General features: G+C 35.8%; 1 protein-coding gene across 2 annotated transcripts in view; it reads right to left on the minus strand.

Annotated features, from left to right (window-relative positions):
• DTNBP1 (dystrobrevin binding protein 1) overlaps positions 1-20,387 on the minus strand; it is a 168,716-nt gene that overhangs the window by 118,356 nt on the left and 29,973 nt on the right. For both annotated transcript variants that reach the window (XM_037037989.1, XM_037037990.1), the window contains one exon: positions 4,745-4,877. In XM_037037989.1, coding sequence (XP_036893884.1) covers positions 4,745-4,877 — 133 coding nt within the window. The remainder of the gene's footprint in view (positions 1-4,744; positions 4,878-20,387) is intronic.

Below are 20,387 nucleotides of genomic sequence, written 5' to 3' on the forward strand. Positions count from 1 at the left end.
GTTTTATCATGAAAAGCCATTTGGGAATGCCTGACAGCTGTGCAGGAAAGAGCTTCACAAATCTTTGTGAGAAGACTGTCCCAGAGGAAGGGAGATTCTGTTTGGAATTTTTTTTTGTGCCATTTGGTTGAAATACATATCATATGTGGTGAATCCACTGATACATGAAAATGAAGGAGCACCCTAAAACTAATAATTTCACACTTAATGAGTACTTTTCTAAAAAAAATAATTAGCCTCAAGAAGCCAAGAATCTTCTCTGACTACAAATCCATGGGTCACAGAGGCCAGGTACTAAAAGACCACAAGATTCTTTAAATGCTGACATCACTTCTTTACCTAATACAGTGAGGATGATATGATAATAAGTGAAATTAACTTGCAAAGTCATTACAAAACAAATTAAATAATTTAGTATACCATAAGATATCTAAAAAGAGTTAATGTGCTTCTTGAAAGGTCTAGTCTCAAAAAGTAACCTGGACAATAAAATAATCTCGTTCATGAAACACTGAGAGTGGTGAGTGACCGTCTCCCTACTGGATGCTCTCTCAAAGACTGTACAGACAAAAGCAAAACAATAAGATATCAGGTTAGGTCATATTTTTTAAAATACTACAAATTTAGTATATGTCATTTTCTCCCCCCCCCTTTTTTTCTTTTATTGATTCCAGAGAGGGGGATAGAGGGAGGGAGGAAGAGAGGGAAAGAAACATCAATCAACTGCTTCCTGAGCATGCCCCAGCTGGAGACAGAACCCACAATCCAGGCATGTGCCGCAGTGAATGGGAATCAAACTTGCGACCTTTCAGTCTGCAGAACGATACCCAACCAAGTCACACTGTCCAGGGCTGGCTGTCATTTTTTCTTTCTTTTTTCTTTTTGAAATAATGCTTGAAAGGCCGTATTTTTATTTTATTTTTTTAAGATTTTATTTATTTATCTTTAGAGGGGAAGGGAAGGAGAGAGGGAGAGAAATATCAATGTATGGTTGCTTTTCGTGAGTCCTCTGCTGGGAACTGGCCTGCAACCCAGGCATGTGCCCTGACTGGGAATCGAACCTCGATACTCTGGTTCGAAGGCCCCCGCTCAATCCACTGAGCTACACCAGCCAGGGCCTGGATGTCATTTTCTTACAGCACTTTGTTATCTAAGAACCAACAGAATCTTCTGTTCTAGGTGAAAGTAACAGTCTTTTTAAAGTAGGTCACAAAAAAATTAACTAAGCCATATAGAAAATTCAGACAAGCCCTTGATCTTTTAACTTCAATAAAGGAATAGGATTAGACTACCCTCTAGTGGAAGTTTAAGAGAATTCAATAAATACTTTTCAAACATTTTAGTTTTATGGTGGAACACACACCATGGTAATCACACAGATTGAGAAAGTATACAGAATCTGGATGACAAAATTCCATTTCCTCTTATGCACTGCCTTTCAATGAACACAGGGCTACATCAACCATCTCATCACATTTCACGCTGTGGTTTTGCATTCTAAATGATTTTGCAGGGCAAGCTAAATTGCATAACATTCAACCAAGCCCTCTGTCAAAGAACAATGGATTTGTAAATTTGTAAAACTTAGAGAAACTCCCACTAGAACGTCAGCATCTTGGTGACAGTCTGGGTTTTCCTCACTGCTATATGCCCAGAGCCTACAAACAGCACATGACACCTAAAAGACACCTGATAGGTACTGGGCACTGAGCTGAGTGCTTTACATCTGTCAATCAACCCTACAAATACCCTATGAGGCAAGTAATCTCATCCTCACTCTGCAGAGGAACAACCTAAAGCTTGGTGCAGGTAAAAAACCTGCACAGTATCCCACAGAAAGGAAGTTGTAGAGCTAGGGTCCAAATCTAGACCTGTGAGTTATTAGTTCATAGCCCTTATTTTCCACTTCCTAGCATACCTTTATCTTTCTAAAAAATGGTAACATTTATCAGCAATTATCTATTACACAGGCTTTTGTAAGCTGGATGGATCACATCCCATTAATAAAAAAGCAACATGAATGGATTATCCATCTTTACTTAATCCCTAGGAATTAAGTAATTAGGTGTTATACTTAAGCCACAGGATAATGCAGCTGAGCATCATCAAAGGTTCCAAACGCTCACACTATACAAAGCCTTTACTCTTTAATAAGAGCAGACCCTCTAGAAAACAGAACAAGAATAAATGATTAAGTAGCCTAGCAAGCAGAGGGACTGATTGGATATGATATTAGATACAACAGTGAAAACGTAGAAAGTTCAAAGAAGTTAAGGGAATCCTGTGACTAAATATAGGTCAGATACTATTTTCTTCTAAATTACTTTTTTCATTATTGCTTGACTAACCTTTGTGATGTACCAAGGTATTCAGGTGATGATCAGAGATATTTCTGAGGCACCAAAAACCAAAAGAATTTAGTATTTGAGTGAATATTTAAAATACTAAATGCTTCTATAATACCTAAGAATGATGTATAAATTCACTAAAATGAATTCATAAAATATATTAATGATATGGATATACAACCTGTCCACCAAATTTGGCTTCAAAATATTTTCCTCCTGTAAAAAAATATCAGCACTAATTTTAAGATGTTTAGGTTGCTTATCTAAAAGTCACATTTCCAAAACACCTCCCTATGAGCGTATTCTAGGTCAACAAATCCTAGGGCTCTTAAATTCCAGTTCGGACTTGCTATCTTCTACAGTCAGTCAGTCATTACTAAATAAGTATCAGGCAAGTAACAGCAATAGCTTACAACACAAAGGTAGCAAGTATTTCCAATGCTAATGATAGATTGGCAATAAATACAAAAACCCACCATCTAGATTTAGAGGTGTCTTTTAAGAAAACTGAATTAACTCTTGAAAAAGAGCTCTGGATAGGTCAGTCACTGACTAGAAAAAAATATGAACTAAATTATTTAGGAGTGATTATCTGTCCATAATAGTGGTTTAGAGAATCCTTTAGCTTTAATTTGCCATTGGTGGTTGATGTCCTTAGATTAACAAAGAGAATTCAAGTGAGCTTTGGGAAGCCCATCCCCTTCATTTAAAACATGATGTAGTTTCTGAAAAGGAAAGACATATCACTAAATACCAAACTTTTCCAGGATATTAGAATCATAATTGAAAATGAAAATACATTATGTTCTATTTTAAGAAGTATATAAACTGCATTTCCTAAGCAGAAATAACTAAATATAATTAGAATCATGTCACACTTCATTTAATCAAAAAAGTGGTATCAAACAAAGAATATCTCTAAACAGAATTTACTCTAACCTGGCAAAAAAAAAAGAGAGGGGGTTACCATAGAAGAACATCTCTTCAAAGAAATATACAATCAACGAAAAGCAAGCAACTCAGAGCAAGAAACATACATATTTTTGTTAAGCAGCTGAAAAGAAAATTCAAAGTATTGGGGAAGCAATTTTTCCATCAAGCCTTCTCAAAATCTTGACCGAGAAGGATCATGCCTACACCCACATGAGAGAAAAAGATGCAGAGGACAACCACAGGGATTTGACATTTCTCTTAAGACCCAGGATAACTTCTCCATGCCCCGCTTTCAGAAATAACAAATCATCAATGCAAGAAAAAACTGTAACAGCCAGGGCTTTATGAGTACATTTTCTAAGACCTACTGACAGCTGTCATTCCCCATTGGGACACCAACATTGGGGTTAGAATCTTGGATCCATATCTTAATGTGACCCAGAACAAGTCACAACCTCTTCCACGCTTTACTTATCTGTAAAGTGGAATAATAAAACTATTTTGTAGGGTTCTTAGGAAGATTAAAATAACGTTTGTAAAGCACATAATGATCCCTGAAATATAGTAGGTGTTATAATATTAGCTACTGTTATCAGCAACAGCATTCTAAATACCATTCAGGTAACTTTATTCACAGAGAAAAAACTGCTTTAGGACTTGCTAATTTCTTGTTTTGTAAATTATTCTTGTTTCACCTTTTAAAAAAAGTGATACTGAAACACAGGAAGAGATGATAGGGTATTCTTACCTTCTTACCCGTAAGACTGGATCAGGTTATTAGTTCAAGTTTATTTCCTACGCAGATAACTCCTAGCCCTTACTTCACTAAGACCTCAAGCTTTGTTAGGAAATAGTAAGCCACAATATTATTCTAAGATATGGCACTGTCAAACATAAAAGTTAATTTTCTAAATACAAACACAAGAAATAAAGACTATCAGCATAACCCATCACAATAAAAAACACCAAAAAATTATAAGCCTCCACAAGGTATAAATTTAGTCAAACAGGTACCCACATGGATTTGTTTAATCTCTTTTCAGTTTGAAGAGAAAAAAAAGCATACTGGTTTTAAAAACAAAAACTTCCAGCTTATACTAGAGTGAGGATAAAATCACCTTAGTCCCTTTTATTTTCTATGAATATACTTTTAAATAGAGATTAAATGTCACACAGACTACCCTAAGTCACTTTAAGAATAAAAAAAATTACAATTGTGTTTCCTGAGCTGAACTGAGCCAGAAAAAGTTATTGGTATATCTTAGAAATCATGCCTACATTTTAAGTCATTTTCTGTCTAATCATCAAACAGAATATGAAATTAACTCAAACTTACTACTTTCCAAAAAACCCTGTTAACCAATAATTTAACATATTCTTAGAAAGCTTTAAAATTATACCAAGTCCAGTCCAAATTATTTTCATTCCTAAAGGTAACGCACAGACACGAACATAAAACTTACTCAGATTCGCTGTCACAGACTCTAGATCCGCTATCAACCCTGGAAGCTGCTGAAGCTGCTCCTGTAACTCAACTAGGCTGGTCTTCTTTTTCTCCCAATGTGCTGAAAGCATCACCACCTCGCTGTCCACCAGCTGCAACACAGAGGACGAAGGGTACGGTAAAAACAGACTCTGTACACAAAGGAATCACAGTCGGCGTAATGAGAGCTGGTCAATGTCATCTTAAAAAAAAACTCCTATTGACAATAAGCGACAGGACAATCAAAAGAAGACCGTGGTTGTTTTCTTTCTTACAAAACAACCAACTTAATATTCAGCACAGAAAACCTCAAATTATGGCTTGTCTCAATGCATCTTAACCCAGAGAAAACAGAGTTCAGAAATGACCTTAGGAATCACTTCTAAGTATACCCTGTTTTTAAGGAAACCCTGTATTTGAAAATCCAAATGTAGAAAAAAAAATACCACTAACAACTGAAAAGAAAACAAACAAAAACAACCCAAAACATAATTACTGGGTAATTATTTGCTTTACAAAAAGATTTCTTTGAACAAAAGAGTCCCCTACTGCATTTAGATTATACTATGATTCAATTTACATTTAACAGGAACACTTATTTCATAAAGTAAATGGTACTTGTGTATGAAGAAATTATTGAGGCAAGTGATCAATTCCAGAAAAGGAAAAAAGTGTGTTGACAACAAAGTAATTCAGATGTAAAGGATTCCTGATAGCAGGGTGGTGAGATACCAGACTATCCTAAAATGATTCTTCTTTTCCTGAAGATTGTGAAGAAAATGACAGACGTCTGTTTCTCCCAGACAATTTTGTTTTGGTCTTAACATGGTAGGAGGGGAAACAGCCTAGAATGAAATTCAGAAGGAGCAAGGAAAGATCATCTTTTGAAAACATTACCAATGATAAGAATGACTGTGCAAGATACCATACATTAATATAATAAATACAAAGATGGAAAAATTCATTATATAACAGGAAAAATGCATGTGAATTTATATTTAAATCAGATTTTACAGTTTAGTTATAATAAAAAAAGGTAATTTACACATCCCAAGATTAAGAAAGATTAAGAGTCTTCACAAGCTGAAACATGAACACAAGTGATTCTCACTGAATAACACTAAAAAGAAAACTTCAGAGGAATAAAAAATATCAAAATAATCTGTAAAATTAGTTTTATGTAGTGCTAAACTGTTTCCACATTTTAATATTCTAGGAAATTCAAAAGTCTAAAATTAAAAAGCTAAGCTACAATTAAGCGTCAGAAAGCTACCTTCCTCACTCTGCCCCCATTTCCCACACCGCCCCATTGTTTTTCGGCTCACAATGGAGGAGAACAATCATGGTTTCACATACAACCCTCACACACAACCGTCAACTGAGCTGGTGAGGTGACACCAAGCTTTATTCAAGTTGCGTTTCTCATTAATTTTGTATACTTCACAAAGCCTATTGCCTACCAGTTTCAAAATGATCCCTAAGACTAGTTTTAAAACTACTGAGCAGTCTTCACAGACAGACTGTGATGCAATCATCAGGACACTAATACTTGAAACGAGGATCTGTATTAATAAAATTGATTTAAAATAGTCAATGACCCTCTACAGACCATCCACTCTCTGACAGGCACCGTTTTAGGCAATAGAGATACAATGGTGAGTCAAACAAGAAAAAAAAAAATCCTGCCTTCTTGGTGCTTATCTTCTGGTATCAGGCCTCACAGATTCTCTAGCTTCAGTATGAAACTCTAACCGAATTCCTATATCATCAAGTTGGGTTGAGGATAAATAATCCATGTGTCCCAGTACATGGCATATCTTGTAAAAAGTCTGTTAAATCTTAGTTACTCTGGTTCATTAGCATTAGGTTAATGACTTGAAAAACCTAGAATAAACAATTTTTAGGTATGAGCCATTTCTTACTGAAAATTAAAATGTGACATTTAAATATGAAAACTATCGTCTAGTTCAAGTCTTCCACAAAATTAAAAATTATATCCTAAACATAGAATATAAGAAGTGTAAATAGAAAGAATATATCAGACTACACTAAAATATTACTTTCACTTAAAAGAGTGGAGGTTGAATGTTTTTTAGAAATCATTATTAACAATTATGTAATAATACCAAAACATTTCGAGCATTTTCTATGTTCCAGGGCCCATGCTAAGGAATGTACATGTATTATCCCACTTAACCCACATAACAACCTTGTAAACTAAGTATTATTACCATCTTCATTTTACAAACGAAAGAACTGAGGCACAATGAAGCTAAATCACTTTCCCAAGGGCCACAGTGGAACTAGATTCAATTCCAGGGACTCTGACACTTAAATCCATATACTTAAATAGATATTCTGAGGATTTTGCTCTACGACTACAAGGGAGAAAGAAGTGAGAGACTAGGAAAAGAAAGGATTCTACAAAACTGTACTTAAAATTTACTAAATATTAAGAAATGAGCCCTGGCTGGTGTAGCTCAGTGGATTGAGCGCGGACCTGCGAACCAAACGATCACGGTTCCATTCCCAGTCGGGGCACCTGCCTGGGTTGCAGGCCGGTTCCTGGCAGGGGCCGGTTCCCAGCAAGGGATGCACGAGAAGCAACCATACATTGATGTTTCTCTTCCTCTCGCCTTCCCTTCCCCTCTAAAGATAAATAAATAAATATTAAAAAAAAAAAAAGAAATGAGCTATGTCTAGAAGGCCAAGGTTTCCACATGGCCCAATTCAACATTTCTGAATAAATCCAGATTTAACACCAGGAAATTAAGTTTAAGGAGGAAGACAAACCTGTAGTGCTTCATTCCAAAATTTCTTCTGGTAGACATTGAAGTTAGAAGAAAGAAAAAAATAAATAAAGCAGGGAGCACTAACGATTTACAAAATAGCCAGGACATTACTGTGTATAAAACTAGACAGTGCAGAGTTTGGGGAGTATGTCACTTCATTTGATTTCCATGCTAATTTGTGTGGTTAGCAGGGTAAGAGGGTGGTATACCATTTCACAGAGGAGGACACTAAAACAGAGAGACTAATTTATATGACCAAGGTCAAAATGTATTAGTATAGAAACTAAATTTCGAACACCCAGTTCAAGCCATCTTTTACGACAAGCAGAGGAGGGCCACGCTGGAGCACAGAGTGAAGTGTGTCTATCTTAACCAGCGTGCACGTCAAATTGTTAAACAAAAAGGTAATCTACCTTAAGAGCTGAATTTCAAGGCAAGCAAATATTTCACAATAGAAATTATAAGCAAATAATGCACTATTACATCTAACTTTAAAAAATTGCCTTCAGAGCCTAACCCCAAAGTCAGTATTAACTATTCATTTGTATATTGCTATGGGGGGAAAAACCCCAAAACTTATAAAAACAAACAAAAAAACTTGTAGAAAAAAAAGCTTAGACAATAAAGTTACCATTGATGATAGGTGTTTGTTTTCTAAGATACTGTTCTGAATTTTAAGACTATATAGTAAGACTTAGCTTTAAATTAGGTAAGCATGAAATAATTTTTTAAAGATTTTATTTATTTATTTTTAGAGGGGAAGGGAAGGAGAGAGGGAGAGAAATATCAATGTATGGTTGCCTCCCATGCATCCCCCGCCGGGAACTGGCCTGCAACCCAGGCATGTGCCCTGACTGGGAATCGAACTGCCATACTCTGGTTCACAGGCCCGCGCTCAATCCACTGAGCTACACCAGCCAGGGCTAAATTTGGTAAGTATAAAATAATTTGCCAAACAAGACTGAACTGCCTGTAAGTGTATTTGCCCTGGCAGGCTCAAACTGGCTAAAGGCTACCAAAGACATACGAGCATGGTCTGACAAAATAAACACCTTAGGTTTAACACAATATATATTAAAGATAGACATTTTAAATACTTACATATGTCTCAATAGTACATTAGACGGCTTTAAATTTTTTTCATTTTTAAAGTTGAGTACTACATTTCTGGAGATCCACAGAGGCACTTTTTAATTAGATGTAGATATTAAAATAACCAAGTACTCAACTATGAAAAAAATTTCCCCAAATAGCATAAAGTCAACAACAGATCTTATGGGAAATTCTTTCTCCTATACTTATTTTACTGTGAAATATTTCTTTCAACAAAAGGAATAGTTTTTGTTAAAGATCCTCTACAGCATATAGTCTTCACTGAACACTGTTTGCAGGATTCATCCATGTTGATAAATGTAGGTGTGGTAGTTCACTAATTTTCATGGCTGTACGGTATTTGATTTTATAAAGAATATTCTAACTTATTCTGTGGATGGACTTTGGGACTGTCTCAAATTTGAGTAGAACCTGCTAAAACATCTTGTACAAATCTACATCTTTGTACAGATCCTGGTGCACATGTGAAGTTTCCCATGTAAGTTAGAGATGTGTCCAAGGTATTGCTCTCCTCTCCCAGAGTGGCTCTGCAGGAGTTGGGGTAACTAGATTTCCCCCAGCCTAATCATTTCTGACTTTAAGCAGCCTTGTCTATACATTACATAGTAAATGCCAATTTTGCTATCATGCCAACATTACCAGCAAAATTGTGTGCTATACCCATACTATCAGGGGAAAGCTTAGGACGCAGTACTCTGGAAAAACTCCTAGGAAGGGGAATTGTTTGAAAGATATAGGCGACTTCAACTTCCACTTCTCGCCAACTCATTTTTTCTAATGTGATTGTGCCAATGGATTTACACTCCCTAGTTCTAGTTGTTCATCACTTATTTTCCAAGGGAAGAAACAAAGCTGTCTTCTGCAAATAATTGTCTGCAAAGAAACTCAAGGCTTAAATTTCTGGTAATCTAAGGAGCATAAATCTGTGGTTTTAATTTGTATTTCCCTGATTACTAATCATGTTGGAACATGTTTTCTTCTGTAAAATGCCAGGCCCTATCTTTTGTTTGCCTTTCTACTGGGTTACTGTCCCGTTTTTACTGGTTTGTAAGGGTTGTTCCTATGTTCTGAACACCTGTCCTCCATTCTGTGAATTGTTTAATATTTTCCTGGTCTTGTTTGATAAATAGAAACCTTGATAAAAATTATACATATTTGTATTCCTGGTTGGTGCTTTTATGCCTTAAGATGTCATTTTCTACCCTGTGGTCTTCTACTATTTTCTGAAATAAGTATAGTTTTCCTTCCTACATTTAAATATGATGGAACTAAAATCTGAACTAAGGTCTTCAATTACTTTTATTCAACATTATACTGGAGGTTCTACCCACTGTAAAGGAAAAGAAATTAAAGTTGTATGCATTGGAAGGGAAGAAACAAAACCTACCACCTACACAAAAGAATTACCATCTCTAAACACAAATTATAAGAACAAGTGGATTTAGCAACACATTAAATATTTAGCAAGTCAAAAATGGCAGGTTTTGGTAGGTATGAGGACAAAGACATTATCTTCTATTAAAACCTTGCTAAGTGTTTTACTCTGAATAGATACTTAATTTTACTAAATGTATTTTCTGCATCTGGTGATCACATATTTTTCTTCTTTAATGTGGTAACATGGTCAATTGCATTTAAAAGATTTTCTAATGCCAAATTGACCTTTTAATCCTGACATGAATCTGGTATATTTTGATTTTTTTAATGCATCACTAAATTTTTTTGCCAACACTGCCATACAATGAAGAATGTGTCTGAGACAGGATGTCTTTGGTTTTCCAACTGGCATTCACAGAATGTACACAAATCAATACAAAGTTTTAGGTAATATTCATATAGGAAAACGTTATATTTAAGTTTGATACACATTTTATTTTATTATTGTATTTTAAATCCTTACCCAAGAACATATTTATTGATTTTAGAGAGAAAGAGAGACAGAGAAACATCTATCAGTGGGATTGAACCCACAACCTAGGTATATGCCCTGACCAGGAACCCAACCTACAACACACACAACCTTTTTGTGAAGGAAAAGACAGTGCACCCAACTGAGCCTGTGTGGGCGGCTTGTTACATATTTGAAAGCAATGTGTGAGAAGATTCTCAAACTACATTTGAAACACAACTGTTAGAACACCATAATCACACAACAGTATGAGGAGCACATCCATAAAGGACACACATGCCCTACATGCTGCTAGTGTTGAGAGGCCACACTACTGTCCACAAAGCAACTGTTTGTTAATAACTGTATCAAGAGTTTGGTAATCAGAAGTTTTAAGCACCTTGCATCCTAAGAGTCTGACCCACTACACATAGACAGGAGACGTATTGCTAGTTTTAAATATACTTGCAAGCAAGTTGGTTGAGGGTTTGGGGTTGACATGTAACATATTGTAACTTATCAAATTTAAAATATAAGAAATAGGTTCCTGGTTAGTGTCTGCACAGAACACCTGAAATTCAGAAATTGATTACCGAAGTGAGAGATGATGCTATTTCTGTTCTTCATAGGTTACCCTTGAAATTCTGCCTTCCATATTTAACTTTAAATCTGAGGTTAGCCAATACCTGTACATTCTCTGTAAATAATGCAAGGACTTTAGAATCCTTTAACTCTGATAACACGCCTACCAGATTACATACTATTGTTATCCAGCACTTTTGTTCTATCATTTTTAATCCCACCAATTAGATAACTGATGAATATAGTCATTGTCTGTTTAGATTTATTTTTGGCTTTACATTTCCTTTGTTCACTACTCCTTCCTATATCTCAGAGCTAGCTTCCAAAACCATTTTATCCTGAAATACATTCTTTGGAAGTTTCTTTACTGAGCAACTGTTGAGAAAATTTTTTATCTGAAAATGTTCACTTTGCCCTCCTTCTTGACAATGGTTTGAGAAGTCTGCTGTGAAACTCACTCGTTTATAAGTAAGCTGCCTTTACTCTTTAGTTGCTCTGACCGCTTCTCCTTGCCTCTGTTGTTCTATAGTTTCAATAGGAGCTATCTAGGTATAGATAATTATAAATAGAAATGCTGGCCTGTACTTTTTGCATCTAAGGGTTTATATATCTCATTTCTGGAAAATTCCCAGCCATTTAACTTTTCCTACACTGTCTTTCCCTTATTCTCTTTCTTGAATGTTTATTGGCTATATTAAGATGGCCCATATGAAACTATAATTTTACAGATAAAAACTGGTCCAATACTGATGATCTCACTTGATTCAACCTAAAGACCTCCTCTCTATATTTAATTCCTCTTTCATTCTTTCCAATTTCTTATCCCAAGGATCCTTTTTAACTGACTTTATCTTCTACCTCACTATATTCTTTCTTCAACTATAAATAATTGCTGTTAACCACATCCCTCAGGTTTTTATTTTTAATAACTTTTTAAAGTCTTGTTTCCTAGTCTCATTCTTTACTCAGTTTAATCCCTCTTCTATCTCTCTAAAATGCAAACGAGACTACATCAAATTAAAAAGCTTCTGCACAGCTAAAGAAAACATCAACAAAATGAAAAGGGTACTGACTATATGAAGAACAGATTTGCCAATGATACCTCAGACAAGGGTTTGATCTCCAAAATATATGAAGAACTCACATGGCTCCACACTGGGAAGACAGATAATCCAATTGAAAAATGGGCAAAGAACCTGAACAGCCACTTCTCCAACACATGAAAAGTGCTCAACATCATCAGCCATCAGAGAGTTGCAAATTAAAACCACAATGAGATACCACTTTACACCAATCAGAATGGCCGTCATTAACAAATCAACAAACAAGTCCAGGTGAGGGTGTGGAGAAAAGGGCACCCTAGTGCACTGCTGGTGGTAATGCAAACTGGGGCAACCACTGTGGAAAACACTATAGAATTCCCTCAAAAAAACCCTAAAGATGGATCTGCCTTTTGACCCAGCAATTCCACTGCTGGGATTATACCCTAAGAATCTTAAATCATCAATTAGAAAGAACCTATGTACCCCAATGTTCATAGCAGTGTTATTTACAATAGTCAGGTGCTGGAAACAGCTTAAGTGCCCATCAGTAAGTGCCCATTTACGTGAGTGGATCAAAAAATCGTGGTACATTTACACAATGAAATTCTATGCAGCAGGATGAAAGAAGGAGCTCCTACCCTTTGCAACAGCATGGATGGAACTGGAGAGTATTATGCTAAATGAAATAAGCCAGTCAGTGAAAGATAAATACCGTAAGATCTCACTTACAAGGGGAACCCAATCAACAAAACAAATGAGCAGAACAGAACCAAAGGCATGGAAATAAAGAACAATTTGACAGTGACCAGAGGGGAGAAGCTTAAGGGGGAAAGAAAGGGAAGGGGCAACTCAAGTAACATGAATAGAAGACTCATGGGCATAGACAAAGCAGGGCAGGGATAAGCTTTGGGAGTGGGAGGGGCAGGGTAGAGCAACGGAGAAAGGGGCAGGACAATTGTAACTGAACAATAAAAAAAAGAAATATAGTTGTCATACTAAAACCTTTGGGTTTATTCTATTAGTAACAGTGAGAAATTAAATATATTAATAAAAATAAAACTTTGTACATATCCATTTAATAGTCTATATCTAACAGTGCAGTATCTAAAGTCCTCCGTAGCTCTAAATCTTCCTCTGGTTCTAGTGATTCTCAAACTTTTGGTAATATATTTGTGTTTACTAATTTTTTTGGAGGTGGTGGTAAAAAATTACCCTGTAGTAATCTTGATTGACCTAGGTTTACCAAGTTTCATCCACACAAAATTTCTGTTTGTATCTGATGTATGTCAAGGAACATAATCGTCTGTGGGCCTTTAATTTATTAAAGTAGTTAGTGACTGGATCCCTAATCATGCAGAAAGTGTAACTTAGAGCCCCACACTTATGTGAAGCCAAGACTATGGTGACAAATCCAAAAAGGAGACTACATTTATTCCAAGTTGTCATAAAGACAGGTTTCCTTACCACCTCCTTTTGCCAACAGGTATTTTTTTTCCTACATTAACCTTTCACTGAGGGAAGTAGCCATTTCAAAGATCTAAGAGCTTTATGCAAGAGTCAGAATTCAGCTCCCTAAAGACAAGGTCTCCCAATCCCAAAAATTTCTAAAGCTTTTTGATTTAGTACTTGACCCCAGCTTCCATGTTTCTTTTTGAGCCATTCTGACTTTAGTTCCCTTTTCATTTTATTGGCACTTTAGGACCTCCCTCAATTTTTATAATCTTACTGCATTACAAATTTTTAAAAATCTATCCATCATTTAAATGTTTTAGACCTACAGAGCTTTTCAAAGTATCTACTCTACCTTTTGGCCAAAAACTTACATTCCCCACTTTTCAGTAATTTCTCACAGGAACACTAATGTCTAAAATTTCATATGTCTTACTCTGTTCTGTTACAATTATTGCAGCTTCACTAATTTAGGTGAATGATAAAGAAAGTCAGTCTAAGTTAAAGTCAGAATCACAAGTGTTTTTAGAAAGATGTAAAGTTTGGCATCAATAGCACAGAGTACTTGATCTTGGCTAATAAAGCTAGTAATTTAATTACAAATCCCTTTTATTCATTATACACTCTATACATAGGGCTAGAAAATAATTTTTTCTTCTAAGTGAATTAAGAATGAGCCCCTGAAATTTTTATACTTATTTACTAAGGAAATTAGTGATTTTAAAAAGTGTTTTATGCCCAGGCTGGTGTAGCTCAGTGGATTGAGTGCGGGCCTGCGAACCAAACAACCTCCGTTCGATTCCCAGTCAGGGCACATGCCTGGGCTGCGGGACAATTCCCAGCAGGGGATGCAGGAGAGGCAACCATACACTGATATTTCTTTCCTTCTCTCCTTCCCTTCCCCTCTAAAGATAAATAAATGAAATCTTAAAAAAACACTAAAAAATGTTTTACATATTTTTTAAACGATAGTGTCCCACAAGAACCTTCCAAACCTAGTTTTTTTAATGTCTCTTCGAGTTTTTTAATTGTATTTTTTTCATTACCATTTAGTCCCCTTATTCCCCCCCCCCCACCGTCACAATTACACTATTGTCTATGTCTATTAAGTCCTTGTCCCTTTTTGCTCAATCCCTCCATCCCCTACCCCTGACCCCCTGGTCCCAGCTGTCATCCTGCTCTTGATCTATGAGTCTGTCTCTATTTTGCTTGTTCATTCAGTTTCTTCATCAAATTCCACGTGAGTGAAATCATGGTATCTGTCTTTCTCTAACTGGCTTATTTCACTTAGCATAATGTTCTCCAGGTCGATCTATGCTATTGCAAAGGGTAAAATTTTCTTTTTTATGGCTGAATAGTATTTCATTGTGTAAATGCCCCACAGTTGTTTTATCCACTCATCCACTGATGGACACTTGGGCTGCTTCCATTATCTTGACAACTGTAAATAACACTGCAATAGATATAGGAGTGCTTACATTGTTTTGAATTAGTGTTTTCCTTCAGATACGCTCCCAGAAGTGAGATTACTGGGTCAAAAGGCAGAGCCATTTTTAATTTCTTGAGGTACCTCCATGCCACTGTCCACAGTGGCTGCACTAATTTGTAACAGTGCAAAAGGGCTCCCTTCTCTCCACATCCTCGCCAACCCCTGCTGGTTGTTGATTTATTGGTGATAGTCATTCTGACAGGTGTGAGATAATATCTCACTGTGATTTTAATCTACATTTCTGTGATGATTAGTGACTCTGAACATCTTTTCATAGTTTACTGGCCAGCTGCATGTGTCTATTCAGATCATTTGCCCATTTATTAATTATATTGTTTGGGGTTTTTTTGGTGTTCAGTTTTATAAGTTTTTTTTAAATTTTGAGATTTATTTATTTATTTATCTTTAGAGAGGAAGGAGAGAGGGAGAGAAACATCAATGTATGGTTGCTTTTCATGCGTCCCCTGCTGGGAGTTGGCCTGCAGGGAACCAGCCTGCAACCCAGGCATGTGCCCTGACTGGGAATCGAACCGTGATCCTCTGGTTCAAAGGCTCGTGCTCAATCCACTGAGCTATGCCAGCCAGGGCTATAAGTTTTTCATAGACTGATATTAACCCCTTATCAGATGTATTGGCAATTATGTTCTGCCATTCTGTGTGTTTTATTTTATTTTATTTGTTCATTTTCTTTGCTTTGCAAAAACTTTTTAGTTTGATGAAGTCCCATTTGTTTATTTTTTCTTTTGTTTCCCTTGCCTGGGTGAAATATCTGATAAAATGTTGCCACAAGGTATGTCCAAGATTTTGCTGCCTATATTTCCTTCTAGGATTTTTATGGTTTCAGGTCTAACATTTCAGTCTTTAATCCATTTTGAATTTATTCTTGTGTGTAGTGTAAAAAGGTGGTCCAGTTTCATTTTTCTGCATGCATCTGTCCAGTTTTCCCAACACCATTTATTGAATAAACTATTTTTAGCCCACCATATATGCTTGCTTCCCATCAAATATTAATTTATTATAAAGATGTGGGTTTATATCTGCGCTCTCTACTCTGTTTCACTGATCTATGCTTTTATGCCACTATCATGCTGTTTTGATTACTATGGCCTCATGCTATAGTTTGAAAATAGGTAGGGTGATTCGTCCAACTTCACTGTTGTCAGGATCACTGTTGCTATGCAGGGCCCTTTGTGTTTCCATATAAATTTTTTGAAATATTTGTTCTAGTTCTATGAAATATGTCACTGGAATCTTGATAGGAATTGCATTGAATCTATACATTGCTTTGGTATGTATGGGCATTATGAACATTTTAATAATGTTAATTCTTCCTATCTATTAACATGGTATGTGCTTCCACTTATTTGTATCTCCTTCAATTTCTTTCTTCAGAAAGAAAGAAATAATAATTTTCTAATAATAAAGTCTTATAATTTTCCAAATACAGGTCTTTTACATCCATGGTTAGGCTTATTCCTAGGTATTTTATACTTTTTGAAGCAATTGTAAATGGGATTATTTCTCAATTTCCCTGTTAGCTCATACTGGCATATAAAAATGCAACTGACTTCTGGATATTAATTTAGTATCCTGCTATTTTGCTAAATTCATTTATCAGTTCTAGTAATTTCTTGGTAGAATCTTTGGGATTCTCTATGTACATTATCAAGCCATCTGCAAATAAAGACAGTTTCATTTCTTCTTTTCCAATTTGGATGCCTTTTATTTCTTCTTCTTGTCTGAGTGCTGTGGCTAGCACTTCCAGTACTACACGCTGAATAAGAGGTGAAAATGGACACCACTGTCTTGTTCCCTGTCTTAAGGGGAATGCTTGTAGTTTTCGCCCACTGAGTACAATGCTGGCAGTGGATCTGCATGTTTAGGCATGTTCCCTCTATTCCCACTTTGCTGAGTTTTTAATCATAAATAGGTGCTGGATTTTTTCAAAAGATAAATGCTGGATAAAAAATGCTGGATAAAATGCTTTATAAAAAGATAGATGCTGGATTACATCTATTGCTATAATCATGTGGTGTTTATCCTTCATTTCGTTTATGTGGTGAGTCATATTTTTGATTTGTGAATGTTGTACCAAGACTGCATTCCTGGGATAAATCCCACTCGATCATGGTGTGTGTTCTTTCTGACACATTGCTATATTCAGTTTGCTAATATTTTGTTGAGGATTTCAGCATCTGTGTTCATTGGGATGTTGACCTACAATTTTCTTCTTTTTGTTGTTGTGTCTGTATCTGGTTTTGGTACCACAATAATGCTGGCCTTGTAAAATGAGCTTGGGAGCCTTCCCCTCCTCTTGAATTCTTTGAAACCTGTGAAACTGTCTGTAGAGCTTTTGTTTGTTGGGAGTTTTTTGATTACTGCTTTAATCTCACTAGGAGTAATTTATCTATTCAGATTCTTGGATTCTTCCTGATTAGTTTTGGAAGATTGTATGTTTCTAGGAATTTATCTATTTCATCCAGGTAGTTCAGGTAGTCCAGTTTCTCGGCATACAGTTGTTCATACTATTTTCTTACAATCCTGTGTATTTGTCTGGTATCAGTTGTTAATTCTCCTTTTTAATTTCTGATTTATTTATTTGGTTCCTCTCTTTTTCTCTTGATGAATCTCATGATAGGTTTGTCAGTCTTGCTTATCTTTTAAAAAAAACAGCACTTGGATTCACTGATCTTTTGTATGGTTTTTTAAGACTATTTCATTTATTTTTGCTCTGATCTTTATTACTGTCCTCCTCCTATTCACCTGGGCTTTGTTTTTTTGTTAAGTTCCTTTAAGTGTAAAGTGAGATTGTTTATTTGAGCTTTTTCTTATTTTTTGAGATGGGCCTGTAATGCTGTGCCTTTCCCTCTTAGGATTGCTTTCCCCGTGTCTCACCGATTTGGATTGCTGTGTTTTCATTTTTATTTGTTTGATTGCTTTTTTGATCTCTTTGTTGACTCATTCATTGTTTAATAATATATATTTAGCTTCATGTCTGTGTATTTTTCAGTGTTGTTCTTGTGATTGATTTCTAGTTTCATGACACTGTGGTCAGAGAAGATATCTGATATGATTTCCATCTTCTTCAATTTATTAAAACTTGTTTTGTGTCCTAACATGCAGTCTATTGTAAAAATGTTCCATGCACATCTGAAAATTATGTATATTCTATTGCTTTAGGATAAAATGCTCTGAAGACAAATTGATGTTTTTGATCCATTTGATCTGGTGCATTTTTAAAAAGATTTTATTTATTTTGTTATTAGAGAGAGGGGAAGGGAAGGAGAAAGAGAGGGTGAGAAATGAGAAACATCAATGTGTGGTTGCCTCTTGCACACCCACTACTGGGGACCTGGCCGACAACTCAAGCATGTGCCCTGACTGGGAATCAAGCCTGCGACCCTTTGCTTCACAGGCCCAAGCTCAATGCACTGAGCTATACCAGCCAGGGCTGAACTAGTGTGTTGTTTAAAGCCGTTGTCTCCTGGTTGATATTTTGTCTGGAAGATTTATCCACTGAAGTCAAATCCATGACTATGACTATATTTCTGTGGATCTCTCCCTTTATGTCCATCAAGATTTGCTTTACATATTTAAGTGCTCCTATGTTGGGTGCATAAATGTTTACTAGAGTTATGTCCTCTTGTTGGATTGTTCCCTTTACCATTATGTTGTATTCTTCTTTGTTACTATAAACTTGGTTTTAAAGTCTATTTTATCTACTTGGATATACATATTGCTACCCCTACTTTATTTCCTTTCTATTAGCATGAAATATCTTTTTCCATTCCTTTACTTTTAGTCTGTGTGTATCTTTCAATCTGAGGTAGGTCTCTTGGAGGCAACATACATATAGATTTTGTTTCCTTATCTATTCAGCTACCATATGTCTTTTGGTTGGGGCATTTAAGCCTTTTATATTTAAGGTGATTATTGATAGGTGTGCTCCATATTTTGCCATATAACAATGTGCACGTTTTTGCCCACTTCTGAGATAAAAATAAAGATGTACATTATACATCTTTATTATACATGGGTAGTTACCTGTACATACAATTTTTTGTACGTTGTAGCTATTCTTGTGTTTTGTAATTATCTGTTATATAAAATTTCTTGTGCTATATTTCAAAAAATGAATGCTAAAATCCCTTTATAATACAAAAAATAACAAGTATCTAAATATAAATAAATAATAGAATTAAAAAATTAAAACAGAAGTTTTTCCCCCCTAAAGTTTGGGCCAAAAATGTGGGTGCACATTATACACAGCAAAATATAGTATTGAGCCCTGGCTAATGTAGCTCAGGGAATTGAGCATGGGCTGAGAACCAAAGGGTTGCAGTTCGATTCCCAGTCAGGGCACATGCCTAGGTTGCAGGCCAGGTCCCCAGTGTGGGGCATGTGAGAGGCAACCACACATTGTAGTTTCTCTCCCTCTCTTTCTCCTTCCCTTCCCCCTTCTCTAAAAAGAAATAAATAAAATCTTTAAAAAATATATATAGTATTGAGTGCCATTTCATTGTTAAACTATTTTCTTCTTTTTCTTCCTTTCTTTTTTTTTTTCTTCTTCTTAAAGAAAGCCCTTTAACATTTGTTGCAGTACTGGTTTCGTGTTAACTTTTTCTTGTCTGAGAAATATCTATTTCTCCTTCAATTTTAAATGGTAACCTTGCTCGGTGAAGTAGCCTTGGTTGTAGGTCCTTGCTTTTCAACACCTTGAATATTTCATGGCACTCCTTTCTGGCCTGAAATATTTCTGCTGAGAATTCAAAGGATAGTCTAATTGGTGCTGTATGTAACTACCTGCCTTTCTCTTAAAACTTTTAGGATTCTTTTCTTGCCTTTAGGCTTTGCCATTTTAATGATCATATATCTTGGCAGAGGTCTCTTTGGGTCTAACTTGTTTGGAATTCTCTGAGCTTCCTGGACTTGTGTGTCTTTTTCCCTCACTAGGTTAGGAAGTTTTCAGTCATTATTTCTTCAAATAGGTTCTCGATCCCTTGCACACTCTCTTCTCCTTCTGGTATTTCCATGATGCAGACATTGTTATGCCTCATGTTTTCCCAAGTTTCTTACATTGTCCTCATTTATTTAAAATTCTTTTTTCTTGTTACTGCTTTGCTTGTGTTTTGTTTGACTTTATCTTCTTAATCATTAATTCAGTCCTCTGTTTCATTTAACCTACTTTTTATTCCCTCCAGTATATTATTTATTTCAGATATTGCACTCGCCTCTATTTCATCTAGTTCCTTTGGAGAATTTTCTAA

This window comes from Sturnira hondurensis, unplaced genomic scaffold (assembly GCF_014824575.4).
Source record: "Sturnira hondurensis isolate 20B ecotype Veracruz unplaced genomic scaffold, ASM1482457v3 Scaffold0023817, whole genome shotgun sequence".
In the NCBI taxonomy this organism is placed as follows: domain Eukaryota; kingdom Metazoa; phylum Chordata; class Mammalia; order Chiroptera; family Phyllostomidae; genus Sturnira; species Sturnira hondurensis.